The sequence below is a fragment of the Urocampus carinirostris genome, chromosome 17 (assembly GCF_059441175.1).
Source record: "Urocampus carinirostris isolate Australia breed hairy pipefish chromosome 17, RoL_Ucar_1.0, whole genome shotgun sequence".
NCBI lineage: Eukaryota > Metazoa > Chordata > Actinopteri > Syngnathiformes > Syngnathidae > Urocampus > Urocampus carinirostris.
In genome coordinates, this window is record NC_142365.1 from 13,455,401 (window position 1) to 13,482,409 (window position 27,009).

At 39.1% G+C, this 27,009-nt stretch overlaps 1 protein-coding gene across 1 annotated transcript in view; it reads left to right on the forward strand.

Moving 5' to 3' along the window:
• gabra6b (gamma-aminobutyric acid type A receptor subunit alpha6b) overlaps positions 1–26,111 on the forward strand; it is a 48,616-nt gene extending 22,505 nt beyond the window's left edge. The window contains exons 8-9 of the mRNA XM_088320899.1: positions 4,108–4,382; positions 22,702–26,111. Coding sequence (XP_088177025.1) covers positions 4,108–4,382; positions 22,702–22,962 — 536 coding nt within the window. The 3' untranslated portion in view covers positions 22,963–26,111. The remainder of the gene's footprint in view (positions 1–4,107; positions 4,383–22,701) is intronic.
• Positions 26,112–27,009: the final 898 nt, after the last annotated feature.

Sequence of the window (27,009 nt, forward strand, 5' to 3'; positions counted from 1 at the left end):
CAGCGGCGCAGTGGTCAGCGCGTGTGCAGCGCAGTTCTGAGGTCATAAGATCGAACCTCCTGTGTGGAGTTTGTATGTTCTCCCCGTGCTTGCGTGGGTTTCCTCCGGGCACTCCGGTTTCCTCCCACATTCCAAAAACATGCGTTTCAGGTTAATTGGCCGGTCCAAATTGCCCCTAGGTGTGAATGAGTGAGCTTGTCTGTCCCTGTGTGCCCTGCGACCGGTTGAGGGTGTCCCCTGCCCACTGCCGAAGATAGCTGGGATGGGCTCCAGCACCCCCTCGACCCTACTGAGGATAAGCGGTGAAGATAATGGATGGATGGATGGATGTTTAATGGAAAAATATCACTCATCACAATCACAAACTATTGGATAAAATAGGAATCAAACCATGGTGATTGAGAGCGCCACAACATAACCACTAGACTGCCAGTGATATAGATGACATATGAAAAGGCATTAGATCTTCATCATCACACTATTTTTATTCACTGTACCAGAGATGGATGGCAAAGAATGGAGAAAACAGAAACACGTCCTGAAATATTTAAATAAAGCAACATTGCACGACAAGGGAATGGGAGCACCCAGACTGTATTTGCCCAAGACACCAGAGGAAATGGTGGCCCTACAACCTTAGTGGTTTGACCTTGCCAATAAATGATTTAACCATGGCCGCAAAGGAATGAAACTTACTTTATTAGTTTTAGAAGAGAAGGATAGAATAACTTTGATTGCCATTGCAACATGTGTAATGCACAAAAAAGTTAACATTTGTCTCTGGTACAGTGAATTGGAATGAGATAAAATTTAATGGCTGTGGCCCAGTGGTTATGTTTCGACGTTCTCAACGCTGCAACCAGGGTTTGATTCCCATTGCATCCAACCTCAAAGTTAGAATGTAGGAAAATTAAGTTTCCCACTGATTTGTCATCAAATATTTTGGGTGCACGTTGTACACGGTCTGTTCTATCCCATAAACATGACTTTCGGTTTACCAATTTGCAATGATATTCCACAACATGAATAAGCAGAGTCCCGTGGTTTCGGCATCTTTGACTTTTTCACTGTTTTCTTCTCTAGCCACATACTTGTCAACCTCTACATTTTTGCCGTACAAAGTACGTTTATTATGCATTTTAAGAGGTGTACGACGTACAGGAAAATCTGTACGGAAAAACGCAAATTTCTCAATTATGGGTATCAATTTGCAATGATATTCCACAACATGAAATAGCAGAGTCCCGTGATTTTGGCATCTTTGACTTTTTCACTGTTTTCTTCTCAAGCCACTCATACTAGCTAATTGGTTGCAGGTTAGGGCTTGCCACCAGCGACTATTGTTATTGTTAATGCCACCTGTAGATAAAGTTTGCTTCATCCTTTAGAACGTCACAGAGTTTCATCATTCAGGCATGTTTAACATTTTTCCTACAATTTCCCTCTCTAGCCACTCGTGTTAGCCACTTGGCAGCAGACTAGGGCTCGCCCGCTAGCGGCTATTGTTATTGTTAATAAAGTTTTATCATTCAGTGTCACTCCCTTTCGACAGCTGGATCCTGCACATGATCGTCACAGTTTCCTGTGTTTCAGGCATCATTGACTTTTTTCCAATGTTTCATTTACTAAACATTCATTTTAGCCACTTTTGGATTGCTGCTAGCTACTTTTGTTAGCTGCTCCTGCTTCGTCCTTCAGACTTACTTGCATTCCGCAACTGGTCATGCAAGCAAACTTCGCAGAGACCCGTTATTTAGGCATTATTCATATTGTCCACTGTTTCCTTCTCTAGCTAATCTTGTTAGCAAGCTTTGTCTCACCACTAGTTACTATTGGTATTGTTAGATGCTCTATGTAAATAAATATGGCTTTTTCCTTCCATGTCACTCTCTGTTTAGTAGCTTCTCTTGTTAGCCACTAAAGTTAGCCACTTCTAACAACTCCAGCTATTGGCTCTTTTCAGTCGCTCCTGGTGTATCCAGCTAGCCATGTCTTTTCTCGTCGTTTACTGGGATTTAAAACTTTAAAGCTTTCCTGTCCTGTTGCATCTAATACTTACAATGTTCAGGAATTCACTCAATCAAATAAAAATATTTTATCCGATTCAGTTAAATTATAAGAGGAGTTAACAGAGCTCAACACACAATTTGTCTTTCACAGTTTTCAAAATGTTTATCCAACTTTTTGGGTTCACAGTTTGAGAGACAGGCGTGCTAACCGCAAAACAACCGCGCCGTCCCCGTCCAATCGGATTTCCACGCAATCTGGACATCACTGTCAGCGACTGTCTCCTTGTTTTCGAACGTTAGCGGAATATCCTAGCACTACTGACAGATTAGCTCACCCTCCATTGACCCTAAAAAACCACCTGCTCCGAGAACTGAGTTTAACAAAGTACTCTCGCTGCTTACGTTTATATGCAGAAGATAATGAGAGTGGAAACAGTCCACAATAATGTGATTGACGTATTAGTCCGACCGCGAGGTTAGTCGTTCCGTTTTCCGATTACCCGTGAATGAAAATGCATCTGCGTAATTCTGATGTGCAGTTTCTCTCATGAGGGATATTTTTATGCCACAAAGCATTGTGGTACTTGTAGTACCGAGATGAATGCTACATGAGACTTAATCGTTAAAGCCTCATTGTTTGATTTCAGGTATTAACAGTGAGGTTCTGGTGAGGCACAGTCAGATTTACAGATAAATTAATCTATGTTTTATTAATTATCCAATTAGAAAATAAAGCAAAATATGAACTGTGGCATAGTCAAGTCAAGTCAAGTCATTTTTATTTGTATAGTATATAGAGTCTTAAAGGGCTGCACAGCTTATTACAAAGACTATTTTTCAGACTATTATTACACCATCCCCTGATCTGGAACCAACATGAGGGCGAGGAAAAACTCAAAAACCTCAACATGAGGAAAATGAAGAAACCTTGAGAAGGGACTGTCAGAAAAAAATGGAGCATTATGGCAAGAAATAATAGAAAAACATGAGCGCGGCGTGAGTGACCAAGCCTCGGAGTACTTACTGTCACGCCCAGAACGGAAGTAGGACCCAGATGCGCAACGTTAATCACAAGTTTATGGAGATATAGAGGAAAGGCAGCGCCCGCAATCCGGTGCTCTCTGGACGCAGGAAGCAAACCGCTCACATATTCAGAACGTGTTCCGAATGCGGAAGTGGATCTTCCGGAGCGGTAGATCATAGTGTAGTAGACGGAAAAACAGGTCGTTAGCCGGGACGGGAGAGGAGAACATGGTCGGGGTCAAAAAACGGGTCGTAGCTGGAGACAAACGGAGAAATCAGGAACGGGTGGGTGGAAAATGGGTGAAAAAATCGGACTGACGGGAGTCATAGTCAAAAATGCTTGCCTTGTGAAAACAGAGGTTCGCTGACGGACTGACAACAGGCGAGTGAAAGGACTGAGCTTAAGTAGGACGGGGAACCAATCAGGTGGCCAGCAGTAGCTGGCGCCAAAGGAGCGGGCACAGATAAAATTAATCAGTCATCATGACACTTTCGGGAAGCAGCGAGTGCCGATCACAAAGCCGCAAAATGATTTTCGAGGCGCTTTGCTGCAACAATCTATTTGGGGGGTTATATTCTGGTTGCGGTAAAAACAGCCAAGAGGAGGATGAAACAGAGAGATTAGAAAGGTGCTGGTTAAGTGGGAGTAGCAGCCCAAAGAAGTGGCAACCAGTTGTGCGACACATACCTTAGCATTTCTCTAATATTTTGAAAGAGAGGCAAAGACAATTCCCCTTGAGTAAGTTTGTTTTTTGTAAGACCTGTGGAAAAGGCAAGTGATGAATGAAAACTAACAGGCAAAAAAATAATAATCGCGATTTGTAAAATAATTATGCTTTCACGTTCTTTTAAAGCTTATGTAAATTTATTTTAATTTCAAGTACTTATGTATCATCAAAAGTTGTGCGCCTTAGTTTTTAATGATCATATATGGGGAAATTTTGCAAGATCCTGGAACAAATTGAGCTCGTATGTAGCGGTACCACTGTATTCAGTTTCCAGTTTCTAACTATTACCTGTATGGAAACGTACACGTCAGCCCCAGATCACCCTGAATGCTGACCTCTCTCCGCAGGTATAACCACGGTGCTGACCATGACCACGCTTAGCATCAGCGCCCGCCACTCCCTCCCCAAAGTCTCCTACGCCACAGCCATGGACTGGTTCATCGCCGTCTGCTTCGCCTTCGTCTTTTCCGCCCTCATCGAGTTTGCAGCCGTCAACTACTTCTCCACGCTGCAGGCGAACCGAGAGCTACGCAAGGCGGCAGCCCTGAAGGCCGCGGCCCAAGAGGCGGCGGCGGCAGCTACTCCGGCTGCCGGCGTGGGGAACGATAACGAGGTCTCGTCGGTAAGTGTCGAAAAAACCCGTGTGATAATTTGTAATTTGCACATGTACGGTTGGATTTGGCTGCTATATACAGTTACAGATGTCAGAGATCTGTGCTAGCTAGGTTCCAGTTGACAGCTCAATGCGTCAAAGATCTCTTCAAGCTAGCCTGCCGTGGACAGTTAAATACGTCAGAGATCTGTTCAAGATAGGCTGCCATTGACAGCTAAATACGGCAGAGATCCACTTTAGCTAGGCTGTCTTAGATGTGAATGGATGTCAAATAGTTAGTTTTAGCTGGGCTGCTGTGATCCATTGTAGGTAGGCTGCCATAGATCACAATAGACATGAAAGATTCATTCTATCTAGACTGTTATAGATGTGAAAGATCTGTTATAGCTAAGCCGTCATGGATAAATAAAGACACCAAAGATCCATTCCAGTTAAGCTGCCATAGTCAGCTAAATATGTCAAATATCCATTCCAGATAGGCTGCCTTAGAGGGCTAAAGATCCATTGTTGCTATGCTGCCAGGGACATCTATAGACATAAAATATCAATTTAAGCTAAGCTACCATATAAAGCTAAAGATCCATTGTAGCTAAACTGCCCTAGATGACTAAAGATGTCAGGGATCCATTGTAGCTAGGCTGCTATTAAAGGCTACAGACGTCACAGATTTATTTTAGCTGGATGGCTATTGACGTCAAAGAGCTGTTCAAGCTAGGTTGCAGTTGAGTGCTAAATACTTTAGAGATCTGTTCAAGTTAGGCTGCCATTGACAGCTAAATATGTCAAAGGTCCACTTTACCTAGGTTGTCTTAGATGTGGATGGATGTCAAATAATTTTAGCTAGGCTAAAGCTAAAATTTTAGCCTAGCTAAAATTTAGACGACTGTGATCCATTGTAGGTAGGCTGCCATAGATCACTTTAGAAAGATCCATTCTAGCTAGACGGTTATAGATGTGAAAGATCTGTTCTAGCTAGGCCATCATAGATGAACACAGACATCAGAGATCCATCTTAGCTATGCTGCCATAGTCAGCTAAATATGTCCAGTAACCATTCCAACTAAGCTGCCATAGAGGGCTAAAGATGTCAACGATCCAGCATAGTAGCTAGCTAGTGTTCTAGCTAAGCTGCCATAAATGGCTAAAGATGTTAAAGATCCATCTGCGCCAAACGGCTATCGATCCATTATAGCTAGGCTGCAACAAACGGTCAAAGACGTCAGAGATACATTCTAGCTAAGCTGCCTTAGATGGTTAAAAAACCCAAATATCTATTTTATCTAAGCTGTGAGAGGCAGCTAGCAATGTCATTTTAGCCAGATTGCTATACATCTCAAAGATCCTTTCTAGCAAAGCTTCCATACTATAGTAAATATGCCAAAGATCCATTCTAGCTAGACTGCAAAAGATACCAAGGTTTATTTGTGGCTAGGCTGCCATAGATGGCTAAAGATACATTGTAGCCAGAAGGCCATTGACGTCAAAGATCTATTATAGCAAGGCTGCCATATACGGTCTAAGAATAATTCTAGACACCCGGCTAGAGAAATCAGAGATCCATTCTCGCTAAACTGCAATAGACAGCTCATAGTGTCGAAGATCCATTCCAGCTAGGCTGCCAGCGACTACTATAGACATCCAGTAGGCTGCCATAGACCAATAACGATGTCATTCTATTTTAGCAACTCTGGCAGTGAAGGAGTTAATAAGGAGTGTTTTTACTCTCATTTTTTTCCTTAGATGCTGACAATAAATCAGGATGCCCTTGTGTTTTATTCCTCAAAAACAGTTTTTTTTCCAGCAGTGTCCCAATTACTGTTCTTTGCCATTGCGGTGCTTTGAATCCACCGAGGAATAAAAAGGATGCTCCAATTTGGAGGCTCATTTTTAGTTTTTTTTTTTTTTCCACAATTTATTGCTTCGATTTTCTGCTCTGTCTTAAAAAAACAATTGTAGGATTAATTTATAGGATATCATTTATTTTTACTAACTTCCAGCAAGGCTTCCGATGCTTCTTTCTCCGGTTGCCTAGCAACAGGACATATGTTAAATATCGACGGTCGCGTTTGGCCAGACTGACAAGGATTACTAATTGATATAAGATTGGCAGAAACGCGAGAATCTCAATTGTGACATGAGTTTTTCTGTCCACAAAACTTTTCAAACGTTTCCCCTTTAATTCAGCGTCATTACCTGTAAGAAAAAAGAATCACTATGGAGCCATGACGGGTCGTCGTTTAAAAAAAAAACACATCGTGACTGGATGCGGGTTATTCCCGTGCTATTTTTCCGCCTTTCTTTTGCTCGCACTCCTACATATTTTGGTGAAAGCAGTCATTTTCCACGAAGCCTCCCACCCACTCGGCTCTTTTCAGCTCGGCTCTCTTACGAAAACAAACGGGGAGTGCGGTGATGACGCGTTACAGGGAAAAAAAAGTCAGTAGTTACCGTTACTAGATATTTTTGTTACTTTAATGACCGTTACTACCGTTACTACTACTTATTCCATATAAAAAGTAATTCCGTTACTCTGGCTGCACAGTCCACCCAAGGTTAAAGGTCAAGAAAGTAAGAAAGAAAGAAAGAAAGAAAGACAGATAGAAAAGAAAGAAAGAGAGCAAGAAAGAACAAGAGATAAGAGTGATAAAGCGAGAGAAAAACAGGGACCAAGAGAGAGAAAGAAAGACGGAAAGAACGAAAGGAAGGAAGAGATGAAGCAAGAAAAAAGAAAGGAAGAAATGTAGAAACAAAGCAAAAAAGAAAGAAAGAGAGAAAAAAATGAAGAAAGGAAGCAAGAAAGAAAGAAAGAACGAAATCAATAAAGAAAGGAAGCATGCGAGAAAAAAGAAAAAAGGAAAGCAAAAAATCAAGAGAGAAAGAAAGCAAGGAAGAAAGAAAAAAGCAAAAAAGAAAGCAAGAAAGAGAGAAATAAAGAGTGAAAGAAAGAGAGAAGGAAATACAGAAAGAAGGAGACCAGCAATGAGAAACAATGAGAAAAAGAAAGAAAGAAAGAAAGAAAGAAAGAATGAAAGAAAGATAGAAAAGGAAGAGAGCAAGAAAGAGCAAGAGATAAGAGAGATAAAGCGAGACAAAAACAGGGACCAAGAGAGAGAAAGAAAGACAGAAAGAACGAAAGGAAGGAAGAGATGAACCAAGAAAAAAGAAAGGAAGAAATGTAGAAACAAAGCAAAAAAGAAAGAAAGAGAGAAAAAATGAAGAAAGGAAGCAAGAAAGAAAGAAAGAACGAAATCAATAAAGAAAGGAAGCATGCGAGAAAAAAGAAAAAAGGAAAGCAAAAAATCAAGAGAGAAAGAAAGCAAGGAAGAAAGAAAAAAGCAAAAAAGAAAGCAAGAAAGAGAGAAATAAAGAGTGAAAGAAAGAGAGAAGGAAATACAGAAAGAAGGAGACCAGCAATGAGAAACAATGAGAAAAAGAAAGAAAGAAAGAAAGAAAGAAAGAATGAAAGAAAGATAGAAAAGGAAGAAAGAGAGCAAGAAAGAGCAAGAGATAAGAGAGATAAAGCGAGACAAAAACAGGGACCAAGAGAGAGAAAGAAAGAAAGACAGAAAGAACAAAAGAAAGGAAGAGATGAAGAAACAAAGCAAAAAAGAAAAGAAACAAAGGAAGAAAGAAAGCAATAAAGAAAGAAAGAAAGGAAGCAACAAAGAAAAGAAGCATGCAAGAACAAAAAAAGAGTGAAAAAAATCAACAAAGAAAGAAAGAAAGCAAGAAAGAAAGCAAGCAAGAAAGCAAAAAGCAAAAAAGAAAGCAAGAAAGAGAGAAATAAAGAGTGAAAGAAAGAGAGAAAGAAATAGAGAAAGAATGAGACAAACAATGAGAAAAAGAAAGCAAGAAAACAAGAAAACAAGAAAGCAAGAAAAAGAGATAAGAGGGAAAGAGACACAGAGGTAGAAACAGAAAGAGAAAGAAAGGGAGAAAGAAAAACAAAAGGGAAAGAAAGAAAGAAAGAGTGAGAGAAATAAAGTAATAAGAGACAAAAGGGTTGTACATTGTACGGCCAAATAAACAACTCATGTCTAGTGGTATGGTGATGGCAGAACAAGTACCATTTAGAGGATGTTGAAAATCGTATTCGGTTTTAAATAACTACAGTGCCTTGCAAAAGTATCGCCCCCCCAGTACTTTTTCTCATAGTTCCATATTTCAGGCTTCAAACTTAGACCTAAAAATATCAAACTCTTTTCCAAGAATCAACAAAAAGTGAGACACAATTGTGAAAGTAAACCAAATGTTTCCAATATTTTATACAGTGCCAACAAATCAAAAACTTGAAAAGTCTAAGCTGCAAAAATATTGGCCCCCTTTGAGTTCAGAATCTGTAGAACATCAGTCTTTTTAGGTATGTCTCTACGTTTTGCACATATAAAAACAAAAATATTTGCCCACTCTTCCTTAAAAAACCTTCCTCATGGTTTAATGATGATCATTTGTGCACAGCATTTTCAGATCTTTCAAAGAATGCTCTATAGGATTGAGGTCTGGACTTTGGTTTGGCCAATCTAACACCTTTATAATGTTAGGATTCCATTTTAGATTTTGCTAAATGTTTAGGGTTGTTAGAAGGTGAACATGCGCCCAATTCTCAGTTCTCTTGCATACTCCAAAATATTTCTACCAGAATCACCCTGTATTCGGCTCCATACTTCCTTCCATCAACTTGAACATTCTTCCCAGCAACCCAAGATCATGATGTTGCCACCACCATGTTTGACAGTGTTTTCAGGGACAGGTGCAGTGTTACCTTAAGGCTAAACGTAACACTTTATTTTCAACCCAAACATTTAAATTCAAGTCTCATCTGACCAGAGCACCTCAGAGACCTTTTTTGTGTCTCCCGTGTAGCCTCTGACAAACGCAAAACAGGCCTTTTTATTGTATTATTTTAGTAAGTGCCTTTTTCTTGCCACTCTTCCATAAAGGGCCGATGTTTGCAGTGTATAGCTATTAGTTGTCTTATGCAAAGATTGTCCCACATCAGCTGTGTACGTCTGCAGGTCATCCAATGTGATCGTGGTGCTCTTGGTTGCTTCCCTGAATAGGTTTCTCCTGGTTTGGGGTGAAAGTTTAGAAAGATGGCCAGGTCTTGGTAGGTTTGCAGTGGTTTTATGATCTCCTTATTTTTTATATTATTGCTTGCACAGCACTCTAGGAGATATTTAAATCTTCTTGTACCCCCTACCTGCTTAGAACTTTTCTATAGTTTAATCCCGGACCTGCCTGGTATGATCTTTGGTCTTCACAATGCTGTCTGTTCTCCAGTGTTTGCTTTCACAGACCTCTGCACCCATCACAGAACAGGTGCATTTAAAGTGAGACTTAATGCTCTCTGTTATTGTTGGTCAACGTTGGACCATTCAGAAGTCATCAGGAAACTTCTGGAGTCAGTTGGCTGAGCTGAGAGAACAGGGGGCCAATATTTTTCAACGCTTTGATTTCAGTTTGTTTTCATTGTAAATATATAATACCGTATTTTCCGCACTATAGGGCGCACCGGGTTATAGGGCGCACCCCCAAAAAATAGTTTTTGGTCCTGTATCTTCCAAAGATAAGGCGCACCGGATTATAAGGCGCTACAATGGGAACGTCGACAAAATAGTCAGATGATTCAGTCAAACTGATTACCCCCTTAACATTCCCAAAGCTTGCAAAGAAGCAAATAAGTGTCGTAGACACTTGCGGATCTGGTGTCCGTACAATGTCACTCAAATGCATCATTTCAAATATCATTCGGAAGGTTAAAGTCTTGGGATTCAAGAAATGCCAACCATTCCTTAGTTTCTATTTTCTTTTTCGCTCGCAACTTTACTGTGCATATGACAATAAACACTTGGAATTGAGTTTAATTCATTCATCTCATCACAGCAACATCAAGATCGTTCTAAAACAAGATACCGGGAAAATATAAAGCCGCATAGCTCACCTAAGTTCTCACGTTCAATAATGATACGCAATCATGGTCTTCTTACAACCGTGAGTGTAGTAAATCCAGGAGAGTAAAATGTTTACAAATACAGACTAATGAAACATGTTTTTTTATGGCGTAGTTTAGCAAGCTTGCTATTCAGTCATCTTTTTCGGCCAATTGCAGGGTTTGTTTCAGCCCTCTAGCCTATCCGAGGCTCCGAATAACTTCAGCCAATAGCGATCGATTTAACTGATGATTGACACATCTTTTTCGGCCAATTGCAGGGTTTGTTTTGGCCCTCTAGCCATTCCGAGGCTCAGAATAACTTCAGCCAATAGCGATCGATTTAACGGATGACTGACACATCTTTTTCGGCCAATTGCAGGGTTTGTTTCAGCCCTCTAGCCTATCCGAGGCTCCGAATAACTTCAGCCAATAGCGATCGATTTAACTGATGATTGACACATCTTTTTCGGCCAATTGCAGGGTTTGTTTTGGCCCTCTAGCCATTCCGAGGCTCAGAATAACTTCAGCCGATAGCGATCGATTTAACGGATGATTGACACATCTTTTTCGGCCAATTGCAGGGTTTGTTTTGGCCCTCTAGCCTATCCGAGGCTCTGAATAACTTTAGCCAATAGCGATCGATTCAAATGATGATTGACACATTGGTTAGCCAATGAAACGCCGGTTTATAAATCCCAGCATACACCGCGGACTACTCCACGTTCGGGGGAAATTCGAGTCGGTGGCTGTTGCGTAAGTTGGGAGACCTTGCAATTTAATATTGAGCCATATATAAGGCGCACTGTATTATAAGGCGCATGGTCAGCTTTTGAAAAAAATTAAGACTTTTAGGTGCGCCTTATAGTGTGGAAAATACGGTAATTTGTTTCACTCTCACATATCGATTCTCAATTTTCTCAATCCGTCTTTTAGCTTTAAATTTGAAGCCTGAATTGGGGCAAAATGACTGAAGTTTCTTGGGTGGGGGGGGCAATACGACGTTTGAGTCACAAATGTTCATTGTTTCCAGTTTTCGTTACCGAAAAGGAGTAATGGCGTTCCAGGAACACTTACAAAAACAACCCGTCGGTGACAGTGATATCCAGGGAGGGGTTTTGTAGTTGTCCTGCATGCCCATCCGTGCATCTCCACCCAGGCCAGGCCTCCCTTCGGATATTCCCTTAATCTATGGCGCTTACGTAATCCGCAGGGGCAACTACTAGCTGTCTCCTCGTGTCACTCTCTGCGGCCATCACGGCTCGAAAGGATACTCGGGCTAGATGAATAGATAAGTCACTTTCCAAATGGGTGAGCGCGTTGTATAGACGCGAGATGCATAATACTCCAGATTAAGGGCCGGCTTCTATATGCGCCTGCCGGCCGGCCTGTTTATTCGTTTGATGGTGTGCGGCAGATTAGACGGGGGATGCTCGCTGCTGAATGGAATTGGATGGAGAGTGCATGTGCCGAGTAGGAATTGAATACAAACATCGTGGTCGGTAGAGAAGGGGAACTCTGAGAAGAGAGAGAGAAAAAAAAAGTCAAGAAAAGTTGACTGTCAGTTGCTCGGGCAGCAAAGTTGTCATGAATTTCTTATGAGCGAAGTAGGAATGTGTGAGACGATTCTGTTTTTTTTCGTTGCAAGAATAAATCCACAGGCAAAATCCGAGCTTTATAAACCAACCGTGGACAATTAACACATTCAATGCCGGTTACATAGACAGAGATGGAGGATTGCTGTCTGAAGCAACCATTGGCATTTGTATTTCCAATGGCTCTTTGATGTCTATAGTAGTCTTTGGCATTGATAAAGCAAAATTACTGTCACAGAAAATCCAAATTCTAAATGGAAAATGGAGGACTGACATCTGAATCCATCATTGGCATTATCTTTGATGTCTTTAGCCATTAGCGGTAGTTTAGCCACAATTAATCTTTGACATAGCTAGTTTTCTATGGCAGTTTAGCAAGAATTGATCTTTGAGTTCTGTAGCTAGAATGGATCTTTGAATTCTATGGCAGTTTATGGCAGCCTATGTAGAATGGATCCTCTGCTTTTATAGTCAACTATCTAGAATTAATCTTTGTCATTTATACCAGCTCAGTAGCCTAGATGGTAAGGCGCCCGCTTTGAGACTGGGAAGTCGGTGGTTCGCGCCCCGGCCGAGTCATTCCTAAGACTTAAAAAGTGGTCGGCGGCGCCCTCTGTTGGCTGCGGCTGCATCGGCTCGCTACAACGGGTCAGGTGCAATCGACATTTCGTTCTGTGTACATTGTTACACAGAATGACAATACAAGGAAATTATTATTATTATTATTATTATTATAGTCATCTAGCTAGAATGGATCTTTGACCTCTATAGCCATCTATGGCAGCCTAGCTAGAACGTCAATTTGACGTTTATAGCCATCTGGGTAGAATAGATCTCTGATGTACAGAGCAGACTAGCTCTAATATATCTTTGATGTCTTCCGCCGTCTATGGCAGCCTAGTGAGAATGGACTTTTGACGTCGATAGCCGTCTAGCTAAAACGGATGTGGGACTTATTTAGCTTTCTATGGCAGCCTAGCTACACTTGATCTTTGCCTTCTATGGCAGCCTAGCTAGAATTTATTCTTAATGTATTTAGTCATCCATTGCACCCTAGGTAGAATGAATCTTTGACTTATATTGTCATCATGAGTAAATATTTGATGTCTGTAGCTTTCTAGCTACAATGGATCAGTGACTTGTTTAGCAGTCTATGGCAGCTTGGCTAGAATAGATCTTTGACAGCTATTGCCTTCTTTGGTAGCTTAGCTACAATGGATCTTGATGTCTTTATATTTATACGGAAGCTTGACCTGAAGGAATATTTGCTGTCTTTAGTTGTCTAGCTAGAACAGATCCTTGACTTCAGTAATAGTCCAGCTCGAATTGATAATTGACATCTTTAGCTGTCTATAGCGGACTAAGTACAATAGATCATTGGGATCTTAAGCTGTCTATGGCAACTTAGGTAGAACGGATCGTTCACGTCCATAGCATCTAGTTAGACTTGATTTAATATGTTTATAGCCTTATATGGCAGCTTAGCTTTTTTTATCTTTAGCTGTCTAGCTTGAATAGACAATTGACGTCTTTAGTCTGTAGTTAGCAACTAGCAATTGATAGATTTGCTGATTTTCATTTCACAGAAGATGGGAAAGTGATTAAAGCAGTGCTAGTTTTCACATTTTTAACAGCCAGCGTTTACATACACAACGCTCACCGCCCACTCTGACGACCTCACATGGACCCCAACCTCACGTATCGCTAATGTGCGGCTACGCTAACCACGTTTTATAGTCGTACACGTCCTCCCACGCGCACAGGCCAAACATTTACATATCGAATGCAACCGCCCACGATTATACAGTGCTGTACATATTTCCAGTTGAAAATTATTATTTTTTTCCCATCCAACGGGAAATAACCATCTGTGCTGCGCTTGAGTGTGTGAAAAAGTAAAAAAAAGAAAAAAAGAAAATAGAGCAGAGGATAAAGAGGAGAGCATCCCACTGGGATTGGACCAGCAAGGCGCCAAGCGGCTAGTGTGTCATGATCAGAAAAAAGATTCTCTGAGGGATCTTATGCCAGGTATAGTACAACCTCCAATCCTCCATTTTAGAGTAATAGTATATCATAGTTTACAGGTAAAAACAATAATAAGTGGTTCATTACCTATTGAACCAAATATGGTCAAATGTGATGTTGCCGTTATTAGTTTGATTGACAAAAAAAGACCCAGTAATTAGTCACTTAACCCACACTACTTTTTAAAAAAAGATCTATACATTTTGGTTCCTCTTGAAATTATATTTTACATTTCCATAGAAGTAGTAAGAAAAATTGGTCGTTTCTCCTCTTTACCACTTTGTAGATTGAGTGAGGCACTGGAGAGCTTGGCTTGTTAGAAAAATTGTAAGCATTTCTGTTCCTCATTAGAATGTATATTTATTTTTCTACAATATAGAAGCATCATTTGGTCATGTATCCTCTCTACCTTTTCATGTGAGGTATCGGAGCTGCTGGCTTGCTAGAGAGATTCCCAATATGTTCCCCATCAGAAATAGTTAGATTTTTAGATAGAAGTAGTTCCGTAGTCTGGTCATTTCTCTTCTTTACCTCTTTGTAATGTAAGCGGGGCACCGGAGAGCTTGGCTTGTTAGAAAGATTATAAGCATCTATGTTCTTCATGAGAATATACTTCTATTTTCTATAGAATAAGTAATAGCACAACTTGGTCTTGTCTTCTATCTCTTTGTCATGTGAGCGAGACATCAGAGAGCTTGGCTTGTTAGAAAGATTTGAACTATTTATGTTTCTCGATAGTCCATCCATCCATCCATTATCTGCACCGCTTATCCTCAGTAGGGTCGCGGGGGTGCTAGAGCCCATCCCAGCTATCTTCGGGCAGTGGGCAGGGGACACCCTGAACTGGTTGCCAGCCAGTCTCAGGGCACACAGAGACAGACAACTCACTCCCTCATTCACACCTAGGGACAATTTGGACCGGCCAATTAACCTGACATGCATGTTTTTGGAATGTGGGAGGAAACCGTAGTGCCCGGAGGAAACCCATGCAAGCACGGCGAGAACATGCAAACTCCACACATGGAGGTTCGATCTCATGACCTCAGAACTGTGCCGCACACGTGCTAACCACTGCGCCGCCGTGCTGCGTTTCTAAATAGTATTTATTTATATCTTTAACAAAAGTTTCAGCACAACTTGGTCTTGGCTCCTCTCTACCTTTTCGAAATGTGAGCGAGGCATTGAACAGCTTTGCTTCGAAGCATTAGAATATATTTAGATTTTTCAATGAAAGTAGAAGCATAATCTGGTCATGTCTTCTCTAGTGCTTCTCACTTGAGCGAGGCAGTGGAGAGCTCGGCTTGTTAGAAAGATTGAAAGCATTTGAGTTCCTCATTAGAGTATATTTCTATTTTCTATAAAAATAGTAGCACAACTTGGTCTTGTCCCCCCTCTAGCTTTTCAAAATGTGAGCGAGGCACTTGGACAGCTTGGCTTGTTAGAAAAGTTCTTAACATTTATGTTCCACATCAGGATATAATTTTAGTTTATATTAGTCGTAGCACAACTTGCTTGTGTCTCCTCGTTTTTTTTGTACTGTGAGCGAATCACTGGAGAGCTTGGCTTGTTAGAACGTTTGACAGCATTTATGTTCCTCATTACAAAATACATATATTTTCTACAAAAGTAGTAGCAGAACTGGGACGTGTCTCCTCTCTACCTCTTTGTGAGCGAGGCATCAGAGAGGTTGGTTTGTTAAAATGATTTAAGCTTTTATGTCCCTCATTAGAATGTATTTAGATATTTATTGTAAGTAGTAAAAACCCTGGTCGTGTCTTCTCTCAAACTATTCTTAATGTGAGTGAGACACTGGATCACTTGGATTGTGAGAAAAATTGTAAGCCTTTATGTTCCTCATTAGAATGTTTTTCCCTACAAATACTAGCACATGCCTTGTCTCCCCTCTACCTCTTCTAAAGCTGAGAAAGGCACCGGAGAGCTTGTCTTCTAAGAAAAGTTCCAAGCATTCTATGCTCCTCATTCGAATATATATTTAACTTTCCACAGAAGAAGTAGTGACACAACTTGGTCATGTCTCCTCTCAACTTCTTGGTAATGAGAGCGAGGCACTGGACAGCTTGGCTTGTTAGCACGATTGCAAGCATTTGTGTTCCTCATCAATATACATTTTTTCTATAAGAGTAGTAGCATAACTTGGTCTTGTCTCCTCTCTGCCTCTTTAAAATGTGAGCAAGGCACTGGATAACTTGGATTGTTATAAAAAGTGTAAGCATTTATGTTCCTCATTGGGATATATTTTTATTTTCTATAGAAATACTAGCACATCTTGGTCTTGTCTTCTCTCTACCTCTTCGAAACGTGAGAAAGGCACCTTAGAGCTTGTCTTGTTAGAAATATTTTAAGCATTTTATGTTCCTCATTCGCATGTATATTTGATTTTCTACAGAATTAGTAGTGACACAAATTGGTCATGCCTTCTCTCCACTTCTTTGTAATGTGAGTGAGGCACTGGAGAGCTTGGCTTTTTAGAACAATTCGAAGCATTTATGTTCCTCATTAGAATATGATATAAGAAAATGCCACTTAATAATGAGTGGTCTATTTTTTTGATTTAGCCTAGGCATTTGTGACATTCACTATCGGAGCACTTGTATAATATTCAGAAGGAATATATTTAGGTTTTGAATCCCTTTTTCATACAATTTTGGCCAAGCGTCACTTCACAGACCCGTCTGACTTTGACCGAGACGTGGCGAAATCCTGGGCTGTGACCCAACATGGACTTCCTGTGACCTGACGCTTTTCAAAATCTCACAAGTTCTGCTAACTACTCTTTTCACACTTTATGTATTGTCATTCCTTTCTCCATAGGGCTGGTCTTGGTTAAAATTATAAACCACATTTTTGTTCTGTTTGTATGGAATTCTGCACACTGTACATCAGCAGTATCTTAATTTAAACAGCCCATGAAATACTGGATTTATCTCAAGTCTCTAAATCTACTAGGCTGTTTGCATTTTCTTTGAGATTTAAATGACTCAATTTATCTTTTAAAAATATAAAAATTAACCAAGCCCTTATTTCATAAATGAAATTGTGTATAAGGAAGTATGATGTTTGAAATAAGATTTAGTCCCCTGTCCCATTACTTCCCCTTTCACTTTGCCTTTTTTATTTTATTCTCCTCTTTCACTTTTTTTAGTGAGGACAAGGAACAATGGATTAGGAACGTACTTTCTGTGTTCCCTCCCACAATTGCTCCTAGGTGGATGGGAATGCTGGCCGGGAATAAATAGGAAGAATCTAAGACTATTAGAAATACATTTGCCTCGCACAATTCAAAGAAGAAGATGGGACACTTGTGAGATAAATTCATAAAAGGAAGCTTGTGTCCCTTACTCTTCCACCTTCCCCTACATTTTGCAGATAAACGGGACAGTCTGTCTCATTGTGAGATTGAAACTAAACATATTTTTCTTCTCCTTTTTCAATGTTATCACTCATCAAGTATATGTAAAGATATGCCATTACTTCCCCCTTTACCTATCTATTTTGTCTTGTTTATCTTAGTCCTCCAAATTCCACTTCTTTAGAGAGGGAAAGGAATTAGCAAATGGAAATGTCTTTGCTGTGCACGATTTTAGAAAGAAGCTTGAACACTCGTGAGCTATCTTCTTAAAAGGAACTTTTGTCCCTTACACTTCTCTCTTCCCCTATATTCTGCAGAGAAATGGGACATTCTATCTCATTGTGAGATTGAGCGTAAATATATTCTTTTTTTTCCTTATTCAATCTTATCCTGTGTCAAGTTGATGGGGATAATCTGGTATCTGAATGTTTGCTGTCTTTTTGACTAAATGTAGGTTGATATCCTTTTACCTCCCCTTTCACTTACTAACCTTCCCTTGTTTAACTTCCTCTTTCCTCTTCCAGTTCTTCAGTAGGGTGCAAGAAATACAAATTCTAGACACACTTGCAATGCACAATTTTAGGGAGAAACGAGGACACTCATGAGCTATTTTCACTAAAGGAAGCCTGTGTCTCTTACTCTTTCCCCTTCCTCTACACTCTGCAGGGAAACAGGACAGTCTTTGTTTTGTTGTGGGCATAAAATAGTCGTGTTTTTTTTCCTTTCTTTGATGTTATTTTGGGATAATCGTGCATCTGGATGTTTGTCCTCTTATCAACCAAGCACAGGTAAAGCTATCCCTTCACTTCTCCATTCACCTTTGTCTTATTTATCTTCCCCTACATTCTGAGGAGAAACGGGACAGTCTTTGTCTCCTTGTGTGATTGAGACTTAAAAAATAAATCACGATTTATTTTTCGTTTCCCAATGTAATTCTGTGTCAAATCAACGGGGCTACTGCAGCATCAGTAAATCCGTTCTCTTTCCGACCAAGCGTAGTTAACGATACCAGCGCAGTTTTTGTGCCAACTCTCGCACTGCCTCAAACTGCTGCCGACACGGAGTTTTCTGACCCAATTCCCCAAAAGTACATTTGGATTTTTATCCTCAGCCCACCCCAAAAAATGTCCTTTCCAAAGAAACAAACATCTTTCATTCTCTTTGTTGCAATTCTTTGCGCCGCTGATGAATATTTGAAGCCAAGTTGAAATCTGCTGGGGGAAAAAAACGTCATTAAGGGTGTCTTTGACTTTAAATTTTGCTTTTGCCAATATTTTATTCACTATGTCACTAATGATGGAACGATAAATATTGTATCGATCGGGGACAGTCAGGCGGTGCTTATTTTAAAGTTTATTTTTCATCAGCGAATGCCTGAATATGGTGTGCAACCATGAGAAAACGCTTCCTGTGAAAAGGTGCTCCAAGGACATTTGATAGGGTGGTTCTTTCACATAGAAAAAAAAAATCAAAAATGAATATTTTGACTGAATATGGTGTGAAACCTTAATAAAACACCTACTGTAGAGTTTCAGAAGTAATCATGGTATTGCTTAAAAGCTTCGGTGGAGATCTTGGCTCTCTCCAAAAACAAAAACACCTAAGCTCACTGCTCATCACTTTAATGTCTTATTTTCTTTGTTTCTTGTTGAAGGGAAAGAACCGACTCAGCACTTCCCTGAAAGAGGGCAGCTGCTTTCCCATCATTGGCTGTGGGTTTGGTCAGTCAATGAGCGTGACTTCTGTCGTGTTCCCTGTTGTTTTCACATTTGCCGTACTTTTCACTTGAAATCTTAGCTTTGCCTAGATAACATCTGAAACTGAGTTGGAACAAAGTTAGAGATTAATACAATTTGATACTAAAATACAGTTTACCACACAAATGTGACACATAGGTTTTTTTCTGATGTTTTACACCCAACTGAGTCTTTTTAAACTTCTTTTAAAAGCACAGATCAGATAGCTTATTTAATAGGGCCAAATAGGCCTTGGGGCACCTCTTAAACATGTTCGATCCATCTGAAACTTCACAAAATGCATTCATAACCTGTGAGCAAAGTAAGGGTGGCATTTTTTTTCCGTTAAAAATCTAGATATGGATGTATACTGTATATTTATACAGTATGTTTGTTTGTTTGTTTGTTTGTCTGTTTGTGCGTCTGTCCATCCAAGAAAAGGATGAATGGGTTTGGAAATGACCATCATTATTCAAAGGCAGTTGGGCAAGTTACCCCAGATGTGAAAAAACAATCTGACTCAGCACTTGTGGTTTTGCTCACTTTCATTGGTTTTCTCCTTGGATTCTTTGCATGTTGAGGTTAATCTTTTCCGGTTAACACATATGTAGACAGTTAAATAATTGGGCTGTTTATACCCAGATTTCAGGATCTTAGCCTCCATCTGAACTCAGTGTTACTCTTTGTGTTTTCTATTCTCGTGTGCCAATGACCCTGCCAAAAGGGAAATGCCATAGAGCAAGAGTTTGGAACCTTTCTGACCCAGAGCAAAAATATTTAGATTTTTTTTGAAAGAGCCACACTATATTTTTTTAAGACAAAACATAGCAAAACAGCCAAACCCGCTCTTCAGACAAAAGCTAATATAACAACACATTTTATTAGACTGTGTGATGTTCGATGATTCGATAACATCTATGAAATGATAACAATGCCAGAGCCTGTGTCTCATATCAATATAAATATACCACTTAAAATGTTTCTCCCTCCTTCAGTTACTTAAGAGTGTTGTGGGTCATTTTGACTGCCATTATTCTCCTAAATAATGGTTTCAAAACAAGCTGCGAGCAAAGTTCTTTTGTAAAAATGTCACAAAATACAGAAAACTGCGATACCAACATATTTACCTTCATTGCATTCTTATAGCTCCCCCAATCAAATTGCTCTAAGGGCTTTTCTAGAGCTTCTGGGTAATTAGGATTTGTTGTGTGGCTTTTTATCATAAAGCGTTTCAAGAACATAGATTTTTAATGAGCTTCCATCTAAAGACTTATACAGCGATTTACAGGCAAAACGGGGTCTGTTGGTGTGACACCTTGACTGTAAACTGTAGTTAAAATTGTGTCCTATATATACATTGGACTGTCAGTTATGTTTTGATGCATTTATGACAAACGGCCGAGCTTGAAACAATTTATGGATAATCACTGAGTTATCAATTTAGTCTTTGAGCCATATATACTCATAAAGAAAGCAATATATGGCATTCTCATTTGTTCACACCATAATTTCAGGGCTTCGCTTGTTGAAATAATCATTTTAGGAATATTCCCTACGTAAAAGACTACCACCTGGGGAGTGTTTCTCAACTGGTGGGTCGGGACACAAAATTGGGTCGCGGACCTGTTTATAATTATAAACAGATATATTTATGATAAATACTCCTACATATTTATAATAAGCCTAAGAAAATAAAACAAAACTGAGGGTTGGTCAAATTTATTGATACTAGATGGCGATAGTTCCCTGAAAATTGGAGTTGACAGAAGTCATTTCACACAGCAAAGAGACAGATAGACCCCCGCAATATCTGAAAATCCACCAAGTAGCTCCCCCTTCTGTCGTCCCCATTTTAACAAGCACTCTCCTTGTGGAGAAATATTCGAACAGGGATAATGGATCGCGGCCACATGGACGCTTTTCATTTAAGTCGTAAAGAACGGGAAAAAAAAACTCCCAACGCCTGACATAAATTTGCTTTCTCTTACTCGGCTCTCAGCAATATGCAATCGCAGATAATGGATTGTGGCCGATCAAGTGCAGATCACTTTTAGTGGACAGAAAAAAAGCCATGAGGCCCGACAAAATTAGTTTTTTTTTATTCCATTTCAAGTATTTTTGATGTCATTATAAATGCAGGTAATTGAGCATTGAGGGAGTATTATTACTTGAAGTCGTTTTGGTTTTGCTGGTCATTTTGGGTTGTTGTTTTTAATAAAATATGAACATATGCCATGCTCTCTATGTTTAGACTGTCTTTCAATCAATCCATTGGAGAAGTGGATTTATTTTTCTTGATTTGCGTCGCAGTTTGTAGTTAGGGTGGCATTGTGGGTCCTCAAGTCAGACCAGTTGAGAACTACTGCCTTAGGGGACAGTCAGTAACTAGGTTCCGTTCACTTTTTTAATGGACAAATTCAAGAACTTTTAAGGGCTTTTGAAGTCAATTTTGCAGTTTCTCCAGTAGGAATAAAAATAAACATCTGGTGTTAATTGTGTATTTTGCAGAGATGTGATTTCCATAAGCGATTTTCTATTTTGCCTGTTCATTAATCATGACTTATGATTTTTAAATCTTGAGTGAATCGCAAATGTATTTTTAAAATAAATGTCTCCCCATAAGGTGTTGGGTAAAACTGACCCTCTCATTTTCAGTTGCAGGACATTATTCCCATAACAATGTACCACTGGGCAACGCCACGTTAATTTTTATGCATGGCCCATAATAATGTCATTAATGGATACATAATCCTCACACTAATACGCTTTCCATAGTGCTCTGTCGAGATGTAGTGCGCACCTGTTTTCTTGGGTGTAACCCATATAAGGAGATGATGCCTCATAGGACAATGCCATACTAACTAATGCCTTGTGCCGTTAAAACGAGGGAAGAAGAAATTAAATGACGAAGAAAGCCATCAGGGAGGAGTGTCTGCATCATTTTGGCAATATGAATTTTGTAACGATATCAAGCATTTACAAGCACTTCACCCAAAATTCAAGCACTTTTTAAACTTTAAGAACAACATTAAAATTCAAGTCAAGTCATGTTTTTTTGTGTAGCCCTTAATCAACAGACAGGGTTTACAGACAATACACAGAACAGGTAGGTAGTAAAAGAATGTCTGGTTTACAAATTCCTGAGGTCAACATCAGTCATAAGCTATTGAATCTAAGTGTGTTTAAGCCTAGATTTAAACTCTTCCACTAAGGTTGCAGATCGAATTTTAGAAAGAAGAGCATTCCATTTTCATTTGGCCCTCTGTCCATTTGACTTTGAGACCCCTGACTTAAGTGATTTGCAAATTGTAAACAGCGAATTTGTTTGTGAACTAGCCAGGCAATCATGGGAATGTTTTGGCATCCTGTTTATTTGAGTTGTCCAACTGATATAATTGGTCCAAACAGAGCTCGGTCATGGTCTAACAGAAGACCCTTTCACTTAAACTGTGTCGTAGAACCTTTTAGTAGTAATTGTACCTCACCAGCAACAGATTTATTCTACACTTGAAGTGCAACAAAAAGAAACACTATAATAAAATAACAATCAGCAGTAAAGAATATAGAGTATGATTAATAAACCAATTCTGACTGGATTGAAGCCTTTTCAAGGATTTCAAGCACCCGTACGAGCCCTGAATAAAGTTCTAATGGTCTCAATTTTCTCTCCTAGGCCGACGCAAGCAACGTGCTGAAGAAGCGGATCAACTCGGCGCCGATTTTCGAGCGTCCGGCCAAGACCTTCCCCAACCCGCCCGTTAGCGCTCAGGCTTTTCTGCAGCAGGGGTCGGCCATGCCGGCCAATAACGTCCTGACCGGCACCAGCATCATCGACAAATACTCTCGCATTCTTTTCCCGCTTTCTTTTGGCGCTTTTAACCTGGTCTACTGGATTGTGTACCTGACAAAGGACACCATGGAGATGACCAGGTGAACGCAAAAGCATGCTTTTTTTGTGTTTTTAGCGCTTGGACTATTCTACGGAACCGCCTCTGCCTATTTTGTGCACGCATGCATCTTTGTTTCTCTCGAGCATGCATCGTCTTCACCTGGAAGCTGGATTGATGTTAGCGACATAGCACAAAACTCCCACGCTTCCATGGTAATTAGTAGGGGATGCACGATAACTGTTTTGCCGATAAAATCCCGTTTATGGAGACCGATGCCGCCAATTGAATGTCAGATTAAGATTAATACGACTGTTTAGATTTCTTAATTTTCATTTACAATTACAATAACCTTAATATTAAGTTTAAACTTGAGTAGACACTCGAAATAAGGAGCGAGGACATCCATGCTTTTTGAACTTGCAGGGAGGACAGGGAAAAGGGTCCTCAGAAAATAAAATTCCATCCCTTTCCAAAGCCCTCCCTCTAAGCCCCCTCGTTTTATTTTATCTTTAAGGTAACAAAAAACAGATGATCCCTAAAGGGTGTGGGAATCAAAGAACAGAAACATGATTGACCGATAGCGACAATGATGCAATAGTCATAACAACGAACAACAGTGAATTCAAATAAGAAACTAGAATCCCATGAAATTTCCTTTGCACTCATCCAATAGAAACAAACTCATCACTTACACATCTTGAGTAAACTAGTCTCCAAAAGGAAGTAATGGAGAGACTACAGCTTTACTTAATCAATCGATACATTAATACTACGAAAAAGTGTTACTCTTTTGTGGTTGGACACAAGTGAAGGTAGACCAGGAACTGAGAAAGGGGTGCTCAAAATAAGGATGGTATCTAATAACAAAACCAGGAACAAAGTAACAAAAAAACAAGGTGTGACAAAACTAATAACATGGCCAGACCAAAATCAAACCTGTCAATACACGAACCGGAAACAAAGACCAAACCCGAATTCGAAATACATGGAACAAAGTAACAAACAAACAAATGGGCACTAAACGACTAACAAAACAAAAACAAAAGAAAGCCTGACAGTGCAAATACAATGACCAGACCCCGTGTGCTGTCCAAACAGTCATTATAAAGGGTAAGGATAATTAGGGAAATGTGTGTGGTGATTGGAACCACTTGTGCCCAGTTTCAAACCCAGTTGGCGCCCTCTGGGGAAAGGTACCAGATCGAACAAAAATATCATTAGCACCAGATTATCCCGAAAATGTTTATAATATCACATCATGTCTTGATAGTATGTTGCAACAAGCGATTCCAACATATTGCTTGGGCATATTTTGCTAGCTAGCTAGCCAGTGAAGTGCAAATACATTTATAATAATCTCTTTGATAAATCAAAAGTAGAGATAAACGAATGTGCCGCTTCTAAACATTATACAAGCAGCGATGCTTTGCTAAAGGTTTACAAAACGTGAAAATATGTACAATACAGTTTGTGTATACAGCGTGAGCCATGCGATTGATCTTGGCTGAACTCTCAGGTGCCTTGTGCACATTAGGAAGAGGTAGAGAGGAGACAAGACCAAATTGACTCTCTCACTCAGGATTGACATGATCATAATATGCTAGCGAATACTATGAAATGTGACGTGGCTTCCAGAGCTGTTGAGGTAAATTCTGGTTGTGCTGCAATAAGTTACCCTCTCTGGTGCCTCATGAACATTAGGAACAGGTAGAGAGAAGCCACGACCTAAGTAGAAAATTATATATATATATATTTTTTAATGAGGAATACAAATGCTTAGAATCTTTACAAAAAGGGAAGCTCTCCAGTGCCCCGCTCACATTACGAATAGATAGAGGAGACACGACCAAGTTGTGCCACTACATGTAAAGAAATGCTTTGAAGAGGAACATAATTGACTGGATACTCTCTGACAATCCAAGCTCTCTGGTGCCTTGCTCACATTACAGCGAGGTATAGAGGAGACACGGCTAAGTTCTGCTACTAGTTGTATAGAAAATCCATCTATATTCTAATGAGGAACATAAATGCTTTGAATCTTTCTAACGAGCGAAGCTTTCTGGTGCCTTGCTCACATTACCAAGAGGTAGGGAGGAGACACGACCAAGTTGTGCTACGACATCTACATAAAATCAAAATATGTTCTAAAAAGGAACATCAATTCTGAGATACATTCTAACAGGGCCAAGCTATTCCGTGCCTCGCTAACATTACAGAGAAGTCCAGAGGAGACACGACCAAGTTCTGCTAATGCTTGTATAATAAAATCAAAATATATTCTCATGAGGAACATAAATGCTTTAAATTATTCCATCAAATTGTGTCGGCGGATTGAATATAATGGCGTGCCATAAAGTGAGTAATTATCGGGTGTTATTCTTTATCTGTGACACCATATTTGTCCATTATGTATTCTATAACTATCGTGCATCTCCTACTAATTAGCCACCATATGGCTCCTGAGAAACAAGCCTAAAGAGTGATCACAGACACACCGTGGTGAACTTATTATCTGTTAACACTGCATGTATGACTAAAAATACATCAAGCTACATGAAGCTAAGTAGCGTAGCATTTAGCTAATCACCGCCAGATGAGAGGAATGTGTTTTCCGTTTTTTGCTTCGTTACATTGTCATGAAACTAAATTCTAGAGCAGGGGTGCTCATTAGCGCCATCTACCGATTTTTTTATGTGTGACACACTGCCATCTAGCAATCGAACGCATCGGCATTGACGTTCCTGATGCAGCGCAGTGACAAATTGGAGATCTTCAAATTTGGTAAATATACTACATATTGTTGTTAATTTATTTGGATTTTTCGTGATGGCTAGATCGTTTCAAAACTGTGAAAGTAGCTCGCATGCTGAAAAAGTCTGAGCACCCCTGCATTAGATAGTTAAACTCATAGTGTTTGTTTAAATTTATTAAGTTTAATTAATCGAGTTCATCAAGGTTTTGTGGTGGGTACATCATTTCGACTTGCTCAATTTGTAAGTAGCTCGCATGCTGAAAAAGTGTGAGCACCCCTGTTACAGAGGATGTCAACGATTATCATTTGGAATGGGGATAAGTAAAACAAAAGAAAATACTATATTAAACTGTTTTAAATGGGGAAAAAATGGCGTCTGTCAATTTTTTGGTGAGCTTTGTATTGGTTTAAAAGGAAAACGAGCAATTACTTAACAGGAAACAAAGAATACAAAAGAAAAATGAATAATTTGATGTGGTTTTTAAAATAAAAAAAAATCTATTTTTTAAATTGTTTCATATATATGTATGAATTAATTTTATTTTATTTTGTATTTCTTTTATTGAATAAATATTTGTATTGTATGCATCTTTTAAAATATCTTTATTCATGGTTGTTTTTTTATTCCATTTTTCTATATTTAATTTAATAACAGTATATGTATACGTCGCTGTTTTTTCCAGCTTATTCATATTTTAGATCATATTCATATATTTATATATTGTTTCTTTAATTTATTCATGTTTAATTTCATTTAAATATATGTGTTCCTAATTTCATCTGTATTCATATTTAGTTTATTTTACATAGGTGTATATTAGTTTTTATTTGAATCTATTCATATTTAATTTATTTTATATATATTTAAATGTTGCCGCTTTTATTTTAATGTATTCAGATTATTATAAATTTAATTTCATTTAGATGTATTTTTTTACTGTTTTTTATTTTAATTGACTATTTTTAAAATATTAGTAGATATTGCTGTTTTTCCAAAGTATTCACATTTAACTATATATATATATATATATATATATATATATATATATATATAAAATGTTTTTACTCCAATGTATTTAGATATATTTATGTATTTCTCTTTTTTCTAATTCATTTGAAGTAAATGTATTGCTATATATTTGTATACTGCTGTTTTTATTTCCATTGATTCCTAATTATTTCATTTACACATATTTCTGTTTCTATTCCAATTTATTCATATTTATTTCAGATAAATGTATGTACTTCGGCTTTTATTCTTATTTATTCATGTGTCAATATATCTTTTTCTATTTTTATTTCCATTCAAGTCTAATTTCCTTTGCATTCATTTATTTAT